This window comes from Pongo abelii, chromosome 3, assembly GCF_028885655.2.
Source record: "Pongo abelii isolate AG06213 chromosome 3, NHGRI_mPonAbe1-v2.0_pri, whole genome shotgun sequence".
NCBI classification, from domain to species: Eukaryota; Metazoa; Chordata; class Mammalia; order Primates; family Hominidae; genus Pongo; species Pongo abelii.
In genome coordinates, this window is record NC_071988.2 from 24,373,954 (window position 1) to 24,396,821 (window position 22,868).

The 22,868-nt window shown below is 36.6% G+C and overlaps 1 protein-coding gene across 4 annotated transcripts in view; it reads left to right on the forward strand.

Annotated features, from left to right (window-relative positions):
- The window catches only part of PI4K2B (phosphatidylinositol 4-kinase type 2 beta), a 43,975-nt gene extending 22,207 nt beyond the window's left edge, over window positions 1–21,768 (forward strand). Inside the window, exons 5-10 of one of the 4 annotated variants that reach the window (XM_024246138.3) lie at window positions 1,715–1,868; window positions 3,183–3,250; window positions 6,438–6,537; window positions 11,126–11,259; window positions 11,830–11,889; window positions 19,711–21,768. In XM_024246138.3, the coding sequence (XP_024101906.3) occupies window positions 1,715–1,868; window positions 3,183–3,250; window positions 6,438–6,537; window positions 11,126–11,259; window positions 11,830–11,889; window positions 19,711–19,884 (690 nt within the window). In that variant the 3' untranslated portion in view covers window positions 19,885–21,768. Of the gene's footprint in view, window positions 1–1,714; window positions 1,869–3,182; window positions 3,251–6,437; window positions 6,538–11,125; window positions 11,260–11,829; window positions 11,890–13,055; window positions 13,515–19,710 lie in introns of those variants that run through there. The other 3 variants (XM_054553786.2, XM_054553785.2, XM_024246139.3) reach the window with 3 other exon arrangements.
- The last annotated feature ends 1,100 nt before the right edge of the window (window positions 21,769–22,868 follow it).

Sequence of the window (22,868 nt, forward strand, 5' to 3'; positions counted from 1 at the left end):
ACAGGTGTTAGCCACTGTGCCTGGCCAAGTTCCTTACTCTAAGCCGCAGTTTCTATAAAATGAGAATGACAAAAACTACCTCTTAGGTTGTTGTGAGGATAAAACTAAGAAATTCATGTCAAGGACTACCTGGTACATAGTAAAGGTTAAGTAAATGGTAGCAGCTATGTTTACTTACTACACATTAGATTTTCTTTTTTCTTATCACCTTTAAATAAACCTGAGGGATGATGAGAAGCCAGCTAAACAAGGGTAGAGAGGGTTAATGGGAAAGGCATTCTAGAAAAAGCTTTAAGACTTATTTTTTAGAAATGTATTTAGCTTATGATTTTCTTGCTTCTGTACATTTATCTAGACAAAAAGAATTTCAGTAGGAATTCATCGTTAACCTAACTTTTAAGATAAATTTTACTCAAAGTGGGCAGGAAGTTTGAAAGTTTTTAAAAGGCCTGTTCTTCCTTGGACATGCTGAAATAAGTGTGACTAAAGGAGGATGTTATTTCCATATTTATGACTACTAGTTCTTAGTTATAAGTATTTTAAAGAACACTTTTAGGAAATCATGAAAATTTCATGCCAACAACAAAAACATAAAGTGTTAGAATAAAAAGCAGATTTTCTTTGTGGTGATTTGTTTGTATTTTTGAAGCAAACTAGGATTACCTATTACCTTTTTGTCATGTGCTACTTAAATTTGTATTTCCTTCTCCAACAAATTGTTTACTATTAACTAGTAATCTTAGTAACAAAAGTGCCTTCTTAAATGGTCATATCTTCAAGGAAAGGACTTTTTTAAAACCACTATCAATATTATGATTAATAGATTTGTTTTTTAAAATTTTTAAGACAGAGTATTTAATCTGTGTGGTTAAGGAATCCGTCCTTTTTTTTTTTTGAGACAGAGTCTCGCTGTGTCGCCCGGGTTGGAGTGCAGTGGTGCAATCTTGGCTCACTGTAACCTCCGCCTCTTGAGTTCAAGCGATTCTCCTGCCTCAGCCTTCTGAGTAGCTGGGACTATAGGCATGCGCCACCACACATGGCTAATTTTTTGTATTTTAAATAGAGACGAGATTTTTACCATGCTGGCCAGGCTGGTCTCAAACTCCTGGCCTCAAGTGATCCACCCGCCTCAGCCTCCCAAAGTGCCGGGATTACAGGTGTGAGCCACCACACCTGGCCTCATCCTATTTTTAAAATAAAATAATTTATTTAGAATTCAAAGAAAGAGTCTTAACAACTAAAAAAAAAAAAAAAAAGAAAAAAGAAAAAAATTATTTACTGTATTTTATGTCATAAAAAGAATTTGGAAAAGTTCAGATAAAATTGCACTGTTACTGAATAAGCAGGATAGGTTTAAAATTTGGCCTCCATAATTAAATCCATCTTAATGAATATTTTTAGAAAAACGGCATTCTTTTTCAGAGTGTCACCTTGAAGACACATGTTTATTCTTTTTTTAAATTTTCCCAAAATAGCTGCTATGCTCCTTGAAAGTATAGGGGTAAGCATTTTTTATTTGCTATGTATTCTTTATGTGATTATTTAAAATTAGTGTATAAAAATGGTTTTCTTGATAAATGTGGCTTATCTAAATTAGTGTTGTCTTCTTATTGTGTTTACATGACACATTTTTTGACAGTACTGCTGAAAAATATAAATGTTAATCCCCTTGTTCTTGTACTTTCTTTTCTAACTATAGTTCTTAAAATTATAGATTGGTTCCTTTCAGTTGTTTGTTGAAGGTTACAAGGAGGCTGAATATTGGCTTAGGAAATTTGAAGCTGACCCTTTGCCTGAGAATATTAGAAAACAATTTCAGTCACAATTTGAAAGATTGGTTGTTTTGGATTACATCATCAGAAATACAGGTATTGAAGTTCTCTCATTTGTTTACGCAAATCTTGTTCATTTTCAAACTATATTCTTGTTATCCAAATCAAAGCGGTAAACTTTTGTTGCAGAAGTCTTGAAGCCACTTTCTCTGTCTGCCTTGGCAAACAGATATAGTGTTGACTCTCCTGGGCAGAATTCATCCTGTGTGGGATAGATTCTGACTCATAGCAGGCTCCTAGATCAGTTCCTGTCCCCTAGGGAGGAATTTCCTAGGGGCAGGGCAAAGTCAGATATTGGAAATGTTATCTGCATAATGTGAGTAATTAAGGCTTCATTGTATAAATTATGTTAGGTGTTTATTTTGACATTATGTAACTCTTAGTGTAGTTTATAAATACACTGAACTCTTAATTTTTCCTGTGCTATAAAGGAGCAATGATGTAGACCAGGGATGTCCAGTCTTTTGGCTTCCCTGGGCCACACTGGAAGAAGAATTGTCTTGGGCCACACATAAAAACAGTAACACTAATGACAGCTGATGAGCTTAAAAAAAAAAGTATAAAAAAAATCTCATAATGTTTTAAGAAAGTTTACAAATTTTTGTTGGGCCACATTCAAAGCCATCCTGGGCAGCATGTGGCCTGCAGGCCACGGGTTGGATAAGCTTGATGTAGATTATCCAAAGCAGGGGCTCCCCAGTGTGGGTCCCTGGACTGTCAGGGTCAGCATTACGTGAGAATTTGTTAAACACGCATCTTCTCAGACACTACACTGGACCTTTTGGAACAGAAATTGCAAGTGGGTGCTGGCAGGCTAGGTTTTAAGGTACTCTCCAGGTAATTCTGATGCATTCTGAAGTTTGAGAACCACTGATTCAAAATGTTTTCTTATTTAGTTTTTGGAAAAGAATCAAATAATTTTCCAGATTTACTTTCTTAATTTTTATATATATATATATTTATAGTCTAGACTACTTCTACGCTGACATGAGGTGAGCCCGCTTAGAAATTTGCCTAGAAATAGGGGGTTAATTCTTTTTCTTCCTAAAGTGAAGAAAAGCTCTTTGATTTTAATAACCTTGATTTAATAATTGTATCACCTCACAGGGTAGTTTTGAGGATTACATGAATTATTACATACTAAGCACTTAAAACAATGTTGGCCCAGAGAAAATATTCAATAAATGTTTGTTTTTTTTTAGTTTCTTTGTGTTAAATTGTGACCTTTAATATGCTACGGATAACCAGTGAAAGTCTCAAAAATCAGGAGATCACTAGAGTTTTCTCACTGATATTAAGCCATGATGTCCATAGAAATGAAGTAACAGATTTTCTTGCTTGTTTTGAAAGACAGGGGCAATGATAATTGGTTAGTCAGATACGAAAAGCAGAAATGTGAAAAGGAAATTGACCATAAGGTAAGGAAATTTACAATTTTATATGTTTTTATATATATACACACACACACACACACACACATAGTGTATATAATTGTGTATAACTTGTGAATATATATATATATTCAATTTCTGTAAAAGATTCCTTTAAATTATTCTTCACCATTTCCCCCTTCTTTCACTTAAGCTTTGGTTTTTAAATCTACTTTCTCTGTTTTTCTCACACTTTTTATTTTCGTCACTTGTTTACGTTGCGTTTCTTGATTCTTGATTATTTTTTATTTTTTATTTTTAAATAGAGATGGGATTTTGCCACATTGGCCAGGCTGGTCTCGAACTCCTGACCTCAAGCAATCCACCCTCCTTGGCCTCCCAAAGTGCTGGGATTACAGTCATGTGCCACCACGCCCAGCCAGTTCTGTTTTTTCTTTTATTAATTGTTGGGCAGCTTTATTTTTTATTTCATATTAGAATAGAAGAATAATACCTGCTTAGTACTTTTTTAGAGTTTGAGAAATAAATAGAATCTCCATATTTTGCTTTTATGTAATAAAGGCTTCTGGGATTTTTGTTCACCATGTTTGTATTTTACTAATTCACTTTTCTTCTGAGTCCTTTCATTCAGTATTAGATAATACAGTACTACCTAATAAATGGAACATGTGTGCTTAACCTGTGAATCATGTTCACTGAACTTAAAAAAAGTATTAAATACTTTTGCTATTTATAAGAAGCTGGTTTTAACATATATAATAGACTGCATAGAGCCTCGACACTGATATCAGAGTTACAGATTTTAGAGTAATTGCTATCCACTTTGAGTACCAAGTTCAAGTTTTAGATATTTACGTAAGATTTTTTTTTCAAAATACTTTTACAAGTTTAAAACAGTTTGTACATTTGGGAAAGTTTTAAGTGATTAAAAATATTTCTTCAATATTTATAATTTATGTTCTCAAGTAATGACTTAAAGCTGTTGTATCATTTTTAAAAGTTTGTGCTTTTAAATGTTTATCAAGGATATTTAAAAATATGTATTCATATCACTTAGTAATAAAAAGGAACAAACTTGATAGAATAGCGTGGATGAAACTTAAAATTATGCTGAAAGAAGCTACACATAAAGGGAACATATTGTATGATTATATTTATATTTAAAAATTAGATAATGCAAACTAGTTTCTAGTGACAGAAAACAGACCAGTAGTTGTCTGGTCTTGGGGTAGAGGGAAGGCTGGACTGCAAAGGGACACAAGGAAACTTTGGGGTGAAAGTTTCACATATGTCAAGGCTCATCACATTGTACTTGTTAATATAGGAAGTTAATTGTGTGTAAATTATACCTTAATAAAGTTGTAAATAGGAAAGAATGGTAGAAATAATAATAAATGGTAGTTGTAGCAGAAATGGGCTTAAAATACAAACATAAATGCACATATGTCTAAGCTCCTGGGCCGGGCACAGTGGCTCATGCCTGTAATCACAGCGCTTTGGGACGCCAAGGTGGGAGGATTGATTGAGTCCAGGAGTCTGAGAACCTGTGTCTACAAAGAATTTAAAAAGAAATTTTTTAAAGCGCCACTTAAGGATAAAAGACTTTAAGATAGTAGAAAAAGTAAAATGAAATAAATTAGCCGGACATGGTGGCAAACACCTGTGGTTCCAGCTATTCGGGAGGCTGAGGTGGGAGGATTACTTGGGCACAGGAAGTCAAGGCTGCAGTGAGTTGTGGTTGTGCCTCTGCACTCTAGCTTGGGTGACAGAGCAAGACCCTGTCTCAAAAAAATAAAAAAATTAAAGATAATTAAATAACATAAGCTCCCAAAATTATTTTATTTGTATATCTTGAACTGTTAGATTTTGCTGAAAATTCTTTTGCTCTAAGTATTTTGTGCACTTTCAATGAGGTGTAAGACATTTGATATAAACTAAAAGAAAGAAAGTTGGCGTACCTCACATCAACCTTCGCTGTAGTGCTTTTAAATTAAAAATTTTCTTTTTTACTTTTTGTTATTGTATCTAGGCCACTTAGTAATGGCCATCTGTCTTTGATCAGAATACTCTTTTTTTTTCTTTAAAAAACACACACGTTTAACTTTATTCTGTTTTAATTTCTAAGTAAAGCAATTCCAAAAATACGAAGTTAACATCAGAGCCATGTGAACCACCGTGATAAAATAAAACAGATACTCACAATAATTACCTCTAAAGATAGTTCAGCTTGATAAATTACCTTCCGCAGAAATACTCTTTAACATGAAAACCCTCTTTCTCCTGAGATCTTTATTTCTGTTATGGAAGAATACAGAAGTTAGGAACGGCCTACTGTATTAGTACATTCTCACACTGCTGTGAAGAAATACCCAAGGCTGGGTAATTTATAAAGAAAAGAGAGTTAATTGACTAACAATTCTGCATGGCTGGGGAGGCCTCAGGAAACTTACAATCATGGCAGAAGTCACCTCTTCAGAGGGTAGCAGAAGAATGAGTGCGAGTAGGAGAAATGCCAGATGTTTACAAAACTGTCAAATCTCATGAGAACTCACTCACTATCACGAGAACAGCATGGGGGAAACTGCCCCCATGATCTGATTACCTCTATCTGGTCCTGCCCTTGACACGTAAGGATTACAGGGATTCAATTCAAGACGAGATTTTGGGTGGGGACACAGCCAAACAATAACACCTACATTCAAGAATATCTTGAGGTTCCTTCTACTAGATCTTATTATATTTAATTATGGTCTTTGAAGGAGTTTCATTTAGAAACATTTTGTATTTGATTTATTTCTTTGGGACCCTAAGAAAGACTAGGTCTTAATAAGGTGATTTTATTAAGGTGTTTAAAAAAATCAGTAATATTTTACATCATACATTTAAGCAATGAATCTACCAGTAAATTATCTAGAACATCACTTTTTAAAGTCACAATATTTTCAAGCATCTTAAAGAGAAAAAACTTGAAACCATTACTGAGTAATGGTATAATATCAAATTTTAAAAAATAGTGGTTAGGAAATACACTGTTTATTCAGACAGTCTCTTTCATTCCTGTGTGAATTTGTACTTTTTCTGGTAACATTGTTAATTTTTATAGGCTCTTCAGAGAGAATATGTCCTTAAACCTCAATAATTATTATAAATAATTTATCCTTTGGGAATATTTATAGAGGTTCTTTAATCAACATATCATTTTTCTACTCTATAGGAATCAAAATGGATTGATGATGAAGAATTCCTTATTAAAATAGCTGCAATTGATAATGGTCTAGCATTTCCTTTTAAACATCCTGATGAATGGAGAGCATGTGAGTATTTAGAACCTTCTGTAGAGTCTATAATTACCTTTTTTCCAGAATGAGAAGGGAAAAAAATTTACAGATACCATAGCGGAGGAAAAAGTAGATGAAATATGATTATTCATTAAGGCTCGGTTTTAGGCATTAGGGATGCAAATGTATACTACAGGGTCTTGCTATGAATTTTTTGCTTATTCTGGGATGACTGGTTTTGACTTTTAGGTTTTGTGTTATCCTTGGAAAATGAGGTTAGTAGTGTTCCAGTTTTTAAAAAATATATAACATCAAAATTATTTTAATATTTTGGTAGAACTATATTTTACGTTTTTGGTTGTATTCACTTATAAAACAATTTAGGCCTGCCCTCCACCTGACCTCATTTTTAGGGAGTAGTGCTTTAATTGCTTTCCCAGTCTCTCTTGTGGTAAATGATTATGTTTTCTACATCTTCTTGAACCAGTTTTAGGCACTTTTATTTTGCTTAAAATTTTCCATGATTTCTTGAGTTTTAAATTTATGAGTATAGCATTTTATTAGAATTCTCCTATAATTAAAAAAATTCCCTCTGTGCGTATTAAGTATTTAGGGAGTTAAATGAAATGATGTCTGTAATTTGCCTTAAAATATTGGTGGTGTGGACCAGGAGGGATAAATAAAGCCAGTTTTGCAAAAAAATTGGTAATAATTGAGTTAACATGGGAATTTATTATAGTTGTTTTTTGATATTTGTATGTGTTTAAAATATATGGGCCAGGCATGGTGGCTCACACCTGTAATCCCAGCACTTTGGGGGCTGAGGCTAGCAGATCACTTGAGCTCAGGAGTCCAAGACCAGCCTGGGCAACATGGCGAAACCCCATCTCTACAAAAAATACAAAAATGAGCCAGGTGTGGTGGCTGATGCCTGTAGTCCTAGTTACTTGGGAGACTGAGGTGAGAGGATTACTTGAGCTTGGGAGGTGGAGGTTGCAGTGAACCAAGATGGCACCACGCACTCCAGCCTGGGTGACAGAGTGTAAGGCCCTGTCTCAAAAATAAAAAATATATAGTATGTTTAAAAAATCTGGCTGGGCGCAGCGGCTCACGCCTATAATCCCAGCACTTTGAGAGGCTGAGGTGGGTGAATTACCTGAGGTCAGGAGTTCGAGATCAGCCTGGGAAACATGGTGAAACCCCGTCTCTACTAAAAATACAAAATTAGCCAGGTGTGGTGACACAGGCCTGTAATCCCAGCTACTCGGGAGGCTGAGGCAGGAGAATCTCTTGAACCTGGGAGGTGGAGGATGCGTTGAGCCGAGATCGCACCATTGCACTCCAGCCTGGGCAACAAGAGTAAATCTCTGTCTCACCAAAAAAAAAAAAAAAAAAAAAAAATCTTTGTATCCATGATATCTCTCTTTAAAGTTCCTTCAATTTATTAGTGAGCCTTTTACTCATTAGGCTTGCCAAAGATTTGTCTGTTGTTAAGCATTGGTCCTTCTATTTATTTAATTATTTATGCTCTTTTTCCCCAGATAATTGCCTTTTTATTTTATAAATCAGGCTTTTAGTTTGTTTGCTTTTTCTTTTATAGATTTATGTTTTCCATCATTATTCTTTTCTCTTATTATGTTCATGCTATATTGCTTTCCTATAAATGCATATTAGGCCTCATACTTTCCTCTGGGTATCATTTTGGCTAAATCACGGGTTGCACAGGTGGTACTCTATGGCTCTGCTTTACATACTCATATTTTCTGACTTTCTTTTTGACAGGAATAATTTAGAAGTATTTTGTTTGATCTTAAAATTTCTATGTCAGCTTATTTTAATTGTCCATTATTACTATTTCTAAGAAACTGTTCATTGTTATTTTTGTAGCATTATTGCATTGTGATCTGTGAATACAGCCTGTGTAAATTCTGTTTTGCAATTTGTTAGTAATTTCTATATGATCCTATATATGGCCTATTTAGAGGATAGTATTTGAAAAGAATGAGCACAAAATTCTGTCTGCTAAGCTAAAGGTTGTTAGTCATATCATATCCTTTACCTATTTTCTGACTATTTAATCTGTTAATTTTCAGAGGAAATTAATGATCACTGTGATTGTGATTTTGTCAGTGTTTTCTTCAGTTTCTGTGCATTTTTTGCTTTGTATTTCACATGTGTAGAGTTCCAGTGGTTTATCTTCCTGGTGGCGTCTTCTTTTTTTTTTAATCAGTGTGAAATATATCCCACTTTGTGTATACCTCAGTGGTTTTTGCTTTTCTTATTTGGTTTTCTGTAACATTGTTATACCTCCGTTCATTTTGTTAGCATATACCTGGTTTTATTCTCTACATTTATGCACGTGTGAATGAATGACAAGGTCCCCTTCTGTCATCTAGGCTGGATTGCAGTAGCATGCTCATAGCTCACTGCAGCCTCAAACTCCTGGCTCAAGCAATCCTCCTGCCTCAGCCTCTCGAGTAGCTGAGACTACAGGCACACGCCATCACACTCAGCTAATCTACTTTTATTTTTAACTTTTATCATTTTGTTTTAGATATATGACTTATGAAGAATACTTAGCTGTTTTTTTAACCCAGTCTGAGTCTTTTAATAGGTGCACTTTGTAGTTTAAGTCTCAATAAACTACTGATACGCTTAAGCTTTTCCTGCCATCTTATTTTTTTCCTACTAAACATGAATTGTAATTTATTCTTTTTTGCTTGTCCTGTCTCTTGTTGAACTGATTTGAAATGTCTTGGTTCCATTTTATTATTTTCTCCTAATGGTTTGGAACCTTTATGCAAATTGCATTTGTAAAGGGTTTAAAGGGTACATCTAGGAAATTTTACCAAACATGCAGTTGGGGATTAAAGGTTGGAGCTTGAAAAGGAATTGGTAGTGGGGATATAGTTTTTATTTCTTTTTCTTTTTCTTTCTTTTTTTTGGTTTTCTGGGATATGAGAGAAAGGAAATAGCTTTTAAACTGTCGTCTTGTTGATGGAAGCCATGGTAGTGTTTGCTGTTACCCAGGAAAATCACAGAGAACAAACACTATTGCCTAGCACGATGCCAGGTACATAAATATTCAGTGAATGTTTTATGAATGCTTAAATAAATAGAGAAGAGAAAGAACTAAGTGTGGAATCAGGGGTAACAGTGACATTGAAAGAGGGGAGGAAAAACTAGCAAAAGAGAGGAGTAGCTTACAAGACAGAAGACAAATTTAGAGTGGTATCTCCAACGCCACAGAGGAGAGAATTTCATAAAGGAGATGATAGAAAACAGTGCTACATGCTACAGAGAGATTAAGTAGCATGACAACTGCAAGTGAGCCTTTGGACAGACCCTTGGGTCTGGTGACTGGTGGCCTTAGGAGAGAGTGTTTAGATGGTAGTACTAGAAGTTGAGTGTTGGGATTAAATGTAGAGGCAGTTGAAAAATAAAGGCCTTTCTTCTATGAAATCATTCAGGGAAAACTAAAAAGAAAATTGGACATATCTATAAGGAGATGTGAGCCAGGGGAAATACTTTCTTTAGAATGAAAAGTGACCTTCCTACTGTGTGCAATGAGATAGATCAAGAAGTGAGAGCCAGGCGCTGAGGTGCGCTCCTGTAGTCCTAGCTACTTGGGAGGCTGAGGTGAGAGAATTGCTTGAGCCCAGGAGATTGAGGCCATAGCGAACTATGATTGTGCCAGTGCACACCAGCCTGGGTGACTGAGGAGGAATGACTCCAAAGGCAGATTTCTTCTTCAGGGCTTTCAAAGTGGTAGGATCCACCAAAGCTGGGGATTCTCATTGGATATGCCCATAGTAGCTCTGTGGATGATCATGTCAAAAATCTTAACACTCTTGCAGGAATCTGAATATGCACCCTTTCTAGAAGATTATACCTGTACAAATCTCTCTAGTCCTGGCGCAGTGTAGATTTAATGGTCTTCTTGAGGGAGAACTAGAGCTAGCTCAGAGTCATGGATCTTTTGTCTTTTAAAGTGACTCACCCATTTACCTCCTAATGATTTCAAAGTTTAGAACATCTTCTGTATACAAGTAAGTGGTCAATTTCTGATGATTTGTAGCTGTGGAGGCTAGGCAGACCTCAGCCGTGGTATTCAATCTGTGCCCGGGTGTGGTGATATGCACCTGTAGTCCCAGCTACTTTTGAAGCTGAAGTGGGAGAATCCCTTGAGTCCAGAAGTTTGAGGCTGCAGTGAGTTATAATCATGCCACTGTACTCCAGCCTGGGTGACACAGTGAGACCCATTCTCTTAAAAATATATAATAATAAAAACAATCTGGGGCTGTGTACAAAGTATAGGTATTCATCAGTTTCTGAACTGAGGAACCAGATAGATTGAGGTACATTTAGAGCTATTTGAGATAGATTCATTATCCAAACTCTTGCTCTCTACTATCTAAAACTCAGAGACATTACTAGTTTACTATCTGAATTGACTGTCCAAATCTGAGTAATTTGGATTGCAGTGGGTAGTTTTACTCTGATTAAGTTCTTATCCTGTCCTTTTTTGGGGAGAACCTAGGAGTTGTAGGAAAGAACCAGGAAAAATGTGAGTCTAAATAAACCATTTCCTACCACTGATTAGGAGAATGCTTTTTTCTATTAGATCCATTTCACTGGGCTTGGCTTCCTCAAGCAAAAGTTCCTTTTTCTGAAGAAATAAGAAACTTGATTCTACCATATATTTCTGACATGAACTTTGTGCAAGACTTATGTGAAGATCTCTATGAACTTTTTAAGGTAAGTTAATGCTTAGTTTGATTATTGCAGAAAACGAAATCTTAAAATAGAAGAGACTGCTTAATAGAGCTAATTTGCAATTTGCTATTTCTTGTATTGCTGCTTGCCATAAAACCTGACAGGACAGAGAGGAATTAGCAGTTTTATTTACAGGAGCATAGATTCATAAAGCTAAAGCTATACTTACTATGAGCATTCTTTGAGGTGAGACTACATTAAAACTTAATTTGCTGTTTTCTTCAAAAGTTGAATTTTTACAAGAAGACTCTATAAATTATAATACATATTTGGTGACCTGCTATGATTTAGTTCTCTTAAAAAGCCTAAATTCATTGGCTGGAAAGTCATCTTAAATCCTTTCTGGAACAAATTGGGGTACAAATAAATAAGTCTATTCGTGTCATTCTGGGAGTATACAAAAATACCTCAGGTAAAAATATTATTTTGGTTTTATCAATTAGGAAGGCTTTTTAATGGCCTCATTTGCTGAGTTGAAGAGTTCATCTGTTTTCAAATATTTATATCAAAGTCTTTATTTTGGGAATTGTTTTTTTTTCCTTTCTGTAATAGACTGACAAAGGATTTGACAAAGCCACTTTTGAAAGTCAGATGTCTGTGATGAGGGGTCAGGTAAGTTACCTTTTTATTTGTTCATAAGGAAAAAAATCTCTTTGAAACAGTAGTCAACTGTTTTCTCCACTGTGATCTGGAGATGGAATATTTAATACTACCTCTTATGCTGAACCAAAATAGCCCAGATTATTAGAAATGAAGTTGATTTAGCCGAGTGCAGTGGCTCACGCCTGTAATCCCAGCACTTTGGGAGGCCAAGGCGGGTGGATCACCTGAGGTCAGGAGTTCGAGACCAGCCTGGCCAACATGGTGAAACGCCATCTCTACTAAAAATACAAAAAAATTAGCTGGGTGTGGTGGCGGGCACCTGTAATCCCAGCTACTTGGGAGGCTGCGGCAGGAGAATCACTTGAATTCAGGAGGTGGAGGTTGCAGTGAGCCAAGATCACGCCACTGCACTCCAGCCTGAGCAACAAGAGTGAAACTCCATCTCAAAAAAAAAAAAAGAAATGAAGTTGATTCAAATAGTTTCTTCCCTCTATTATCTTATAAATTAGGGTTTTTTTTTGTTTTTTTTTTGTTTTTTTTGAAGATGGAGTCTCGCTCTGTAGCCCAGGCTGGAGGGCAGTGGCACGATCTCGGCTCACTGCAAGCTCCGCCTCCCAGGTTCATGCCATTCTCCTGCCTCAGCCTCCCAAGTAGCTGGGACTACAGGCTCCCGCCACCGCGCCTGGCTAATTTTTTTTTATATTTTTAGTAGAGACGGGGTTTCACCATGTTAGCCAGGATGGTCTCAATCTCCTGACCTCGTGATCCGCCTGCCTTGGCCTCCCAAAGTGCTGGCATTACAGGCGTGAGCCACTGCCCCCAGCCTAAATTAGGTGTTTTTGACCTTGTTGTATGCTGTTTATTTAGCTCAGTGTTTCCTCTGCTATGAATTGTTTGTCCCCATTTTGATAGCTATTTTCTTGGGCATCACTACCTTTTTCCCCCTCAGATCCACTCACTTAGACATTTCAGTACCAAGTTCTGTTGCCAATAGATTACTATTTTTCTTTCTTTTTTTTTTTTTTTGTGGAATGTGTGTGGCTTTTGCTAGAGCAGTCACTAAATAACCATGTCACCAAGATTGAGTATCAACTGTGACATGAAAAAACTAATTGTAACTCAGTCCTCTACCTGACCCCCTTCTCACTTTTTTTTTTTTTCTTTTTTTGAGACAGAGTCTTGCCCTGTCACCCAGGCTGGAGTGCAGTGGTGCGATCTCGGCTGACTTCAACCTCTGCCTCCCAAGTTCAAGCGATTCTCCTGCCTCAGCCTCCCAAGTAGTTGGGATTACAGGCGTGCATCACCACGCCCAGCTAATTTTTTTGTATCTTTAGTAGAGATGGGATTTCACCATGTCAGCCAGGCTGGTCTTGAACTCCTGACCTTATGATCCAGCCACCTTGGCCTCCCAAAGTGCTAGGATTACAGGCATGTGCCACCGTGCCCAGCCCCTCCTCACCTTTAGTTAAAGGTTAGAAGTACAAGGCATTAAGTCTGCTGATGTGGACCTGCAGGCTGGGCTCACTGCAGGCTGGGCTCACTGTCAGATGACTTCTGCTTCTTGGACTCTATGAATGGTATTTCTATTCCAAAAGGAAAGCTTGAAACATAAATAAATTATACTGTAAACATTGTCTTTTAGTGTCTTATAAATTAACATTCTCTTCCTAAAATATACATTTAATTTAAGGTAGCTGTTTGCCACAATACCTGTAGCAAAGAAGATGGGTCAAGTTTTTGCACTGAGTATTATATTATACAACTTTAACAGGTACATATAATTACACAGGGAATCATTCATTCATTCACCAAATATTTATTGAGAGAACTAGTGCTGGCAATTAGTCACTGGAGATAAAGCAATAAGGAAAACCAAGCATCTGCTGTCATGGAGTTTTGCTCTGCAGAGAAGGCCAGGGCTCGGTGAAAAGGGACAGGTGATTATTAGCTCATGCATCTCTCTGCTCCATCACATTTATGCAGTGCTTAATGCAGTCATAAGTTTTAAGTAGTTAAGTGAAGGCTCGAGAAATAGGATGGAACCAGAGTATAGAGGGCCTTAAACACCAGAATGTAGATTCCATAAGGAAAGGATTGGAGCAGTTAGAAATTAAGCATTAAAGAAGGGCTGTGATGAGACAGAAGTTTTCGAAAAGGAGATCTTATTCTGGGTTTCTTCTATGAACTCCTTGAAATTGTGTATAAAATGTTAATATGTGCATTTTGGGTGTGAGAGAAGATAGGATTTATATCTCAGCAAAAATATTTATATCCCTCAAAAAAGTTAAGGACTACTGCAGAAGGCTGGGCTGAACAGTAGGGTACAGATTTGCTTTGTAGATGAGATGACAGCCAAGGAGCCTCACTAAGAGGCTTTTTCTGGTAATTGAGGCATCAATGGAAGGATTAGGTGATCAATGATTATAATCATGTTGCAGAGTTTTGCTATCCCAAAACTTATTTGAGCTAAATTTTTAGGCATAGATAAGTATGCCTTGATTTGACCTTTTTGTTTGAAACAAATTGACTTGACATATCAATATGCTTCATCTTCTGGAACTTTCTTATCCCTAAAGGTTTATTTTTATTTTAGGAATCTGATTTAAAATAAAGAAGTAAATAACAGCTGTAAATAATTTTGTCAGCTTTAATTGTGGTTTAAAGTTAACACCTGAGGAATTTAAATTTTTTAAAAATGCCTCTCTGGGTGCAGTGGCTCATGCTTGTAATCCCAGCATTTTGAGAGGCAGAGGAGAGCAGACTGCTTGAGCTCAGGAGTTCAAGATCAGCCTGGGCAAATGGCGAAACCCGTCTCTACAAAAAAATACAAAAATTAGCCGGGCGTGGTGGCATGTGTTTGTAGTTCCAGCTGCCAGGAGCCTGAGGCAGGAGGATCACTTGAGCTCCAGAGGTGGAGGAGATTGCAGTGAGCTGAGATTGCGCCACTGCACTCCAGCCTGGGCAGCAGAGCAAGACCTTGTCTTAAAAAAAAAAAAAGCCTGTCTAAGAAGGTGTGGGAGTATTCCAGTTCTGAGGCCTGTTACAAAGATGTGTCCGTGGCTGTCTCCTATTTTAGGTTGATTTACTCATATCCTATCTCATGCACAAAAGAAAAAGGCATTATAAAAATGAATGTAATAAAATAGGAAGATGACAGGGTCAATAACTTAGGAGAGAAAGAAATAAAATGATGATACTTTGGTTATTATACGTTGTCATTTGATTTTGTTTTGTTTTTTAATTTTAATTTGGTTTTGAGCTTTCTGATAGCCAAAAAAGATAATATGTCCTGACCATGTACATGACTGTGTAGCTCTCTGGTTTTGGCTGTTTTTACTTTTTTAAAAAAAGTTGGTCTAAGGCCAGGTGTGGTGGCTTACGGCTGTTGTCCCAGCTACTTGGGAGGCTGAGGCAGGATTGTTTAAGCCCAAGAGTTCGAGGCTGTAGTACACTGTGATGACACCTGTGCATAGCCACTGCACTGCAGCCTTGGCAACAGACCACGACCTCATCTCTTAAGAAGAAGAAAAAAAAAGATCTAAAAAATCAGGTATTGGGCCAGGCATGTTGGCTCACGCCTGTAATCCCAATTTGGGAGGCCAAGGTGGGTGGATTGCTTGAGCCCAGGAGTTCGAGGTTGTGATGAGCCGTGATCACACCACTACACTCCAGCCTGGGCAACAGAGCAAGACCTTGTCTCTAAAAAAAAAAAAAAAAAAAAAAAATTAACCTATATTCCAAACAACAGAATAATTACTTCAGCAAATTCCTCGAGTCAAAATACTTGTGTTATTTCTGTCAGTTACAAATATCATTTAAATCCCTCTCCCTTCCAGTTTTGCTTAGTAACTTAATGGTTTGTGCTTTCTACAGCCAAGTCTTTTGCCCTAGTTTGTAGTAAGCCATTAGTTTTACACATATAATCAATGGCATGCTCTAATTCTTCACGTAAAGATGTGGACTGAAACAATATGAAAGTTTTTTTTTTTTAATTCAGAGCTGGTAATAATGTTTATGAACATTAAAGATAAACAATGTTTTGAATTTTATATTAAATAGTAATAGGTCATAATCAGGGTAGGTAAAATTCATCTTATATTCTAATTTGGAACACTGAAGCTGAGAATATATTTACTTATAAGCAATGTGAAATATATTTTCTATGTGACCTGAAAAAATGCAGAAATAATAACTAAAACTTTTTCTGAAAACACAGTGAACTTATATTCAGAGATTTATATACCAGAAACTCATTTACAGATTCAATAATAATTGACATTAAAGAAAGTGAAACTAACCCTTTAGTACCTCCTGGTACTTGACCTCTTACTGGACACTTTAATGATGCTTATTACCGTTTATCCTCACACCACCTCCACAGAGTAGTCTACATTTTAGGTGGAATGACTTTGGCTCAAAGGGCTTTAATAACATGTATCTGTGAAATAAGGGGGCCTGCCAGCCTGGCCAATCAGCAACATTTAGGCATTGCCTCTGCCCAGGGCCCTTATCATCTCTCCTCTGGATTTACTGATGTTGGAAGTTGACCTTACCTCTTCTCCCATTCGTCTTCCACATTGAAACAAGAACAATCTCTAAAAACAAATCTGAGCATGTGTTCTGTTATTTAAAACTCCTATAATTTGTCCATGTGTACAGGCTCAAGTCCAGGCTTGCAGCACAGTCGACAACACCCTTCACAGTCAGGCTCCAAACAGTGCATCTACCTTTATCTCTTGCCGTTTTACCCCTCTCCCTGGGCTTGGCAAATCTGAACTGCTCTTCCTTCCCCTTTCCCAGTGGTGCCCTTGTGCATGCGATTCTCTCTCCTCTATGCCTTTCCCTCTTTATCTAGGAAACAGTTTTTCTTTCAACCTCCATGTCAGTCTTCCTAAACTCCTCCTGTTCTGATTTTTGCAGCACCCCCTGGGAATATGCTGGCGTCACATTTTACTCAGAAATTTGGTTTTTAAATCAACATATGGGGTACATTGCTATAGAGAGATAGCTTAAAATCTACAATAAAGTAGAATGTATGTGGTTTGATGTATATAGTGCAGTAATTCTCAGGCCCACTGAAATTTAAAGACCAGCGAACTAATCTAAAGGAAAGCAAAGTCGATACGTAGAAGCCCACAAGTTTATACCACCTGCCTGGACCACAGCTGTCACATCCCTGTCAAGCTGTCATTATGGCATGGGTAGAGAAGTCTAGTGTCTCCCCTGGCCTGCAGAATTTGCTCCGTTCTATTTTTTTAAATAATCCACTCTGATTTAAACAGATAGTAATAGATTTGTTATTCTTTGAGAAATGAAAAAATAGGTGGTATGTGGGGGAGGGGATCAGATTTTAAAGTCAGGGCAGAGGTCCTTTCCATCACACACAAGTATTGCAATTACTTGTTCATGTGGCTGCTTCTAGAATTTGAGTTCTTTAAGGGCTTACATGGCTTTTCCCTCATTTGGTCCCCTCTTCTCCCCAACACAGTGAGTGCTCAGTGTTTCCTTAGTAAATTAATGCAGGATTATCAAGTGTCTTCTGAATTCCCAGAGAAATATTAATAGGTTAATTTCAGGATTTAATAATTTGTGCAATTTCTGTAACTATTTGAAAATTAATAATTTGTAGAGCAACTTTCGTTTTCCTATACTTTTTTTTTTTTTGGAGACAGAGTCTCCTCTGTCACCCAGGCTGGAATGCAGTGGCGCAATCAGCTCACTGCAACCTCTGCCACCCAGGTTCAAGCGATCCTCGTGCCCCAGCCTCCCTGATAGCTGGGATTACAGGCATGTGCCACCACACCCGGCTAATTTTTATTTTTTGTATTTTTGTGTAGAGATGGGGTTTCATCATGTTGGTCAGGCTGGTCTCAAACTCCTGGCCGCAAGTGATCCACCCGCCTTGGCCTCCCAAAGTGCTGGGATTACAGGCATGAGCCACCACACCGTTTCTGTTTTCCATATTCTCTGCAAGAGTCACATACTGTTCTTAGAGTCAGGAAAATATTAGCTGTTACTTAAATCGGTATATTTAGACTAACATTTTTAGAATAGAATTTTTAAAACCCAAATAGGAAACTAACCAAAACATTTCCTTCCTTAGCTGTGCTAGTGCACACTTTTATATTCATGGTAGGAACAATGCTTATAATAAACTCAAATTTCATAAATTCTTTTTTTCTTGTTATCCAAATGTAGTCAATTTAGGAAATTTTAAGGGAAGGCTGGGTGCGGTGGTTCATGCCTATAATCCCAGCACTTTGGGAGGCTGAGACGGGTGGATCTCTGGAGCCTAGGAGTTCAAGACCAGTCTGGGCAACAAAGCGAAACCCTGTCTCTCCACAAAGTACAAAAACTAGCTGAGGTGGCGTGTGCCTGTAGTCCCAGCTACTCTGGAGTCTGGGGTGGGAGGATCGCTTGAGCCCAGGAGGCAGAGGCTGCAGTGAACTGTGATTGCACTCTGCACTCCAGCCTGGGTGACAGAGCAAGACCCTGTCTCAAAAACAAAACAAAACCAAAAAAAAGAGAAAATTTTAAGGGAAGAACTTAAAAGTGATCCTAAAACATAAATATAACCTGTAACACTATTATTAGTAAGATCTATTTTCCTGATGTGTTAAATACTCCAAATATTCTACAAACTAAAACCATCTAGTTTGGCCAGCTGTGGTGGCTCACACCTGTAATCTCAGCACTTTAAGAGGCTAAGGCATGAGGATTGCATGAGCCAGGAGTTCAAGATCACCCTTGGCAACATAGCAAGACCCTATCTCTACAATCAATCAATCAATCAACCAACCATCTAGTTTATACTATTTAAAGTATTATGAAGTTTATTTATTAGTATGGCTTTATGTGGAAACATTTATGCTTATCACTATTGACTAGTCTTTACAAGAACCAGTGAAATGCATAGGATGTATATATTAGATATTTTCAAATACCTCAAGGAGAAATCTGTATTTCTAAAATATACAAGAAAGGACATTTTTCCTAATATGCAGGGAAAAAAGAAGACGAACTGCTATAATTTTATTTGACCTGAACAGAGACCAGAATAATCTATGTATTGTGTTTCATAACCTTATTTGCATGCCCAACTAGAAATTCCCAGAGTATCTTTGAACATGATATGTAATATATTTTACTTTCCCTAATTTTATTTTTCTTATTAAGAGTTAACTCTTAAATGTACCTTTATTTGAAATGACTACCTTCCCAAATTCTGTAACCTATTTGCCTTGCTTCATGCTTTCCCATAGCAATTTCATCTTCTAATACATGGCATAATTTACATATTCATGTTTATTGACTCTTCTCCCTGCTAAATTGTAAGCTCTACAAAGGCAGCAATTTTGCTTGTTTTTTTAACTATTGTATCCCTAGCACTTACAGCAGAACCTCGCACATAGTAGGCATGCAATAAATTTGTTGAATGAATGGATAAGGCAAGTATTTAGTTAAAACCAGACTGTTTAAAGCAGTATTTGTTGAGTTTTTATGTTAAATTGAATACGTATGTAGACCTCTTCACTTACCGTTCTTTGATTCCATTGTTCCTGGACATAGGCAGGATATTCTAGAATATTTTAAACTTACCATCTGGCAAAAGTTATTTAATGCTAATTGTGTGTGTGTGTGTGTGCACGTGTGTGTGTGTAAACATACATTCATATAATACATATTTATAACAGGTACTTGTCTTCACAGTCTCTGTTGCTCATAAATGGATGAAATAAAAATTATAATGAATAAATGGTTTAAAAAATGTCAGTGAAGTGAAGCTTTTTATTTTTTTTAAATTGGTAAAAATCTCTCTTCTTCCCACAGATCTTAAACCTTACTCAGGCATTGAGAGACGGGAAGAGTCCTTTCCAGCTAGTACAGATGCCTTGTGTGATTGTGGAACGCAGTCAAGGTGGAAGTCAGGGTCGGATTGTCCACCTGAGCAATTCCTTTACCCAGACTGTCAATTGCAGGAAGCCATTTTTTTCCTCCTGGTAGTAAATGTGAGAGTAAGAGAAACAAACTGTTTAGAATTATCGTGTTTTTAAAACATCATAGTAATGTAAATCTGCTGTTAGGAGCTCCAGTTGCTAAAACCTCAATTTAAGTCTTTAAAAGGTTGTATTTTGAATGTAACCAAAAGTTTACAGTTTTTTGTCCAAATATTAAATTTCTATTTCAGGGAAGAAGTGCTATATCTCCTATATTGTATTTTTGTAGAAAATTTGTATTTTATGTTGTTGTTAGTTTAAAAGGTAATTTTACACATGCTGGAATGACTGTAATTACTCTAGAATTCCAAGTAGAATACAATAACTTTTAATATTGAGAAGAATGTTCATGCTAATTCTTCTTACATTACAAAAGGCCTTTGAGGATGCCTACGTCTGAAATTGCTCTTATGAACTTTAATAAAATAGTTAGCTAATAGAAAAACAGGTAAGAATAAAGCAATGTTGCCTTAATTTCAAAAGCTGCTATTTTAGAATTTGAATAAGTATTCCTAAAGTGACCATTATTAGGGACCAGAAAATTATATCTTGGCTAAGTAATAGAGGACCATTTTGGTTTTTGTACTTGAGAATATTTTTGGTGAATTACTTTGTTGTAGTGAGGAAAAAATCTAAAGAAATTTCTCCTTTTTTGAAAAAATGGAAATACTCAATTGAGACTTGAGGGGAATAATAGAAAGTTAAGGTAGATCCCCAATATTTTGGAATACCAAAATTGCCTTAAAAATTCCCTTCTGTTTCTTACGTGGGATCAAATACTTGAGATTAGTACTTCGGAGTACTGGCCTTGTTCAATTTAGTACTTCAATTAGTATTAAACTTCACTAAAAAGTAAACCATACTCCAAATTGTATATTGGATTGCATTTTGGGGTCCTAGGTCATATGTTCTTCAAAATTATTATGATTGTACTATTGTACTTGAAATTACAGATGTTATTATAATTACAGTCAAATGTAGACTATCAGGCCAAATTAAAGGGGAGCATGGCAGATAACCATAAAGTCATTTATATTTGATTTTGAAATGTATTTTTGTACTTTATTTTGAATATCACCCGTATGTCTGACATTATTGGAATTTGTAACATTGTTAATGTACTAAGTGATTTAAATTGAATTGATGAAGATGTGATTTTACAGAAGCAGAAGTTTCATTTTCTTGAGGCTTAAAACCGATATCACCACTCGGGCTTAACTGGGTAATTTGTGGTCTAGGCCTTTTGTTTTCTAAGCTTACTTACTATCTTGTGTTTGTTTATTTGCTTTTAATGAAGTATTTTGTGTAGAAGGTTAAGTTAGGACGCAAAACAGATCTGCCATTCCTTTTTCCCTTATATCTTCGTTTTGGTCTTCATGGACGAGATGAATGAGTATTCTGCTGCCCTGAGTTCTCCTACCTCTTCCAACCCTCCATTAGCTCAATTTTGAGATAATGGAAAATTGACTGGAAATTCAAAACTCAAACTACTATCTTTAGATATAAACACTAGTAATTAAAATGTGCCTTTTGAAGATGTTTTCTAAGAGAAAGGAAATACGTTGCAGTGATGTGGGTACTGCTTTCATAAAATAGTTTTTTCAGTATTTTGAGAATTGCCATATTAATTTTTATAATGGAAAACTTAATAAATTGCTACTGTTTTATATCATAAAATTAAAATACTATGGAAATATTTGCAAAAGGTCTGGCCATACCAGAAAAGTACAGTTGAGATAGTTAAGATATAACCACAAGTCAGAGTACATTGGTTGTATTTTGTAAACTTTCATGAACTGAATTCTTATTTAAATAGTATGGTTTTTTTTCAATGAGTATATTTATAGTGTTAAATGTAGTAGACTAAAGGTAATAAAAATCATTGTCTTAAGATTATGTTCTTCTGTATGTATGTGTTTGGAATATTTAGAATGTTTATGAACACATTTACTATAAATGATGCCAAACTACCATTTTCTTCATATATTAAAAGTATAGTTTAATTCTTTTCTTTTCTTTTTTTTTTTTTTTTGAGACGGAATCTCACTGTGTTGCCCAGGCTGGAGTGCAGTGGCATGATCTCAGCTCACCACAACCTTCATCTCCCAGGTTCAAGCGATTCTCCTGCCTCAGCCTCCCGAGTAGCTGGGACTGCAGGCATGTGTCACCATGCCTGGCTAATTTTTGTATTTTTAGTAGAGATGGGGTTTCACTATGTTGGCCAGGCTGGTCTCGAACTCCTGACCTCAAATGATCTGCCCGCCTCGGTCTCCCAAAGTGGTGGGATTACAGACGTGAGCCACCGCGCCTAGCCTAATTCTTTATAATTCCAAAAGATATTTAACTGAAACCTTTATAATTAAAGACATCTTAATTGTACTTAATTAAATATGCCACCACGTTATCACCCCAAAATTTGTCAGCAATTGAAGACTGTTTGTGGAGACATGGTTTTTGCATACTTTAAGATAATTTGATTCACAAAACTTTTCAAAAATTTGAAATACTTTGGGCAGCCGAGGCGGGCGGATCACTTGAGGTCAGGAGTTCGAGACCAGCCTGGCCAACATGGCGAAACCCCATCTCTACTAAAAATACAAAAATTGCCCAGGCGTGGTGACACACACCTGTAATCCCAGCTACTCGAGAGGCTGAGGCACGAGAATTATTGAACCCGGGAGGGAGGGTGGAGGTTGCAGTGAGCCGAGATCACACCACTGCCTTCCAGCCTGGGTGACAGAGTAGATTCTGTCTCAAACAAACAAAAAAATTGAAGTACTGTACTATATGGAATTAAAACCTTTTTTAAAAATGATGGCGCCACATTCTTTGATCAGATGACATCTTAAATCCTTGTGCAGCTGTTTGAATAGACAGGCAGCATCCTAGGTTTTATAGTCTGCCTTCTTTCACCAACTTGCTTGGGCAACTGTACAGAGTTGTAGCAGAGATTCTTAGTGCTGTGCTATGTTTCCAAGTCTCTCATGCAAT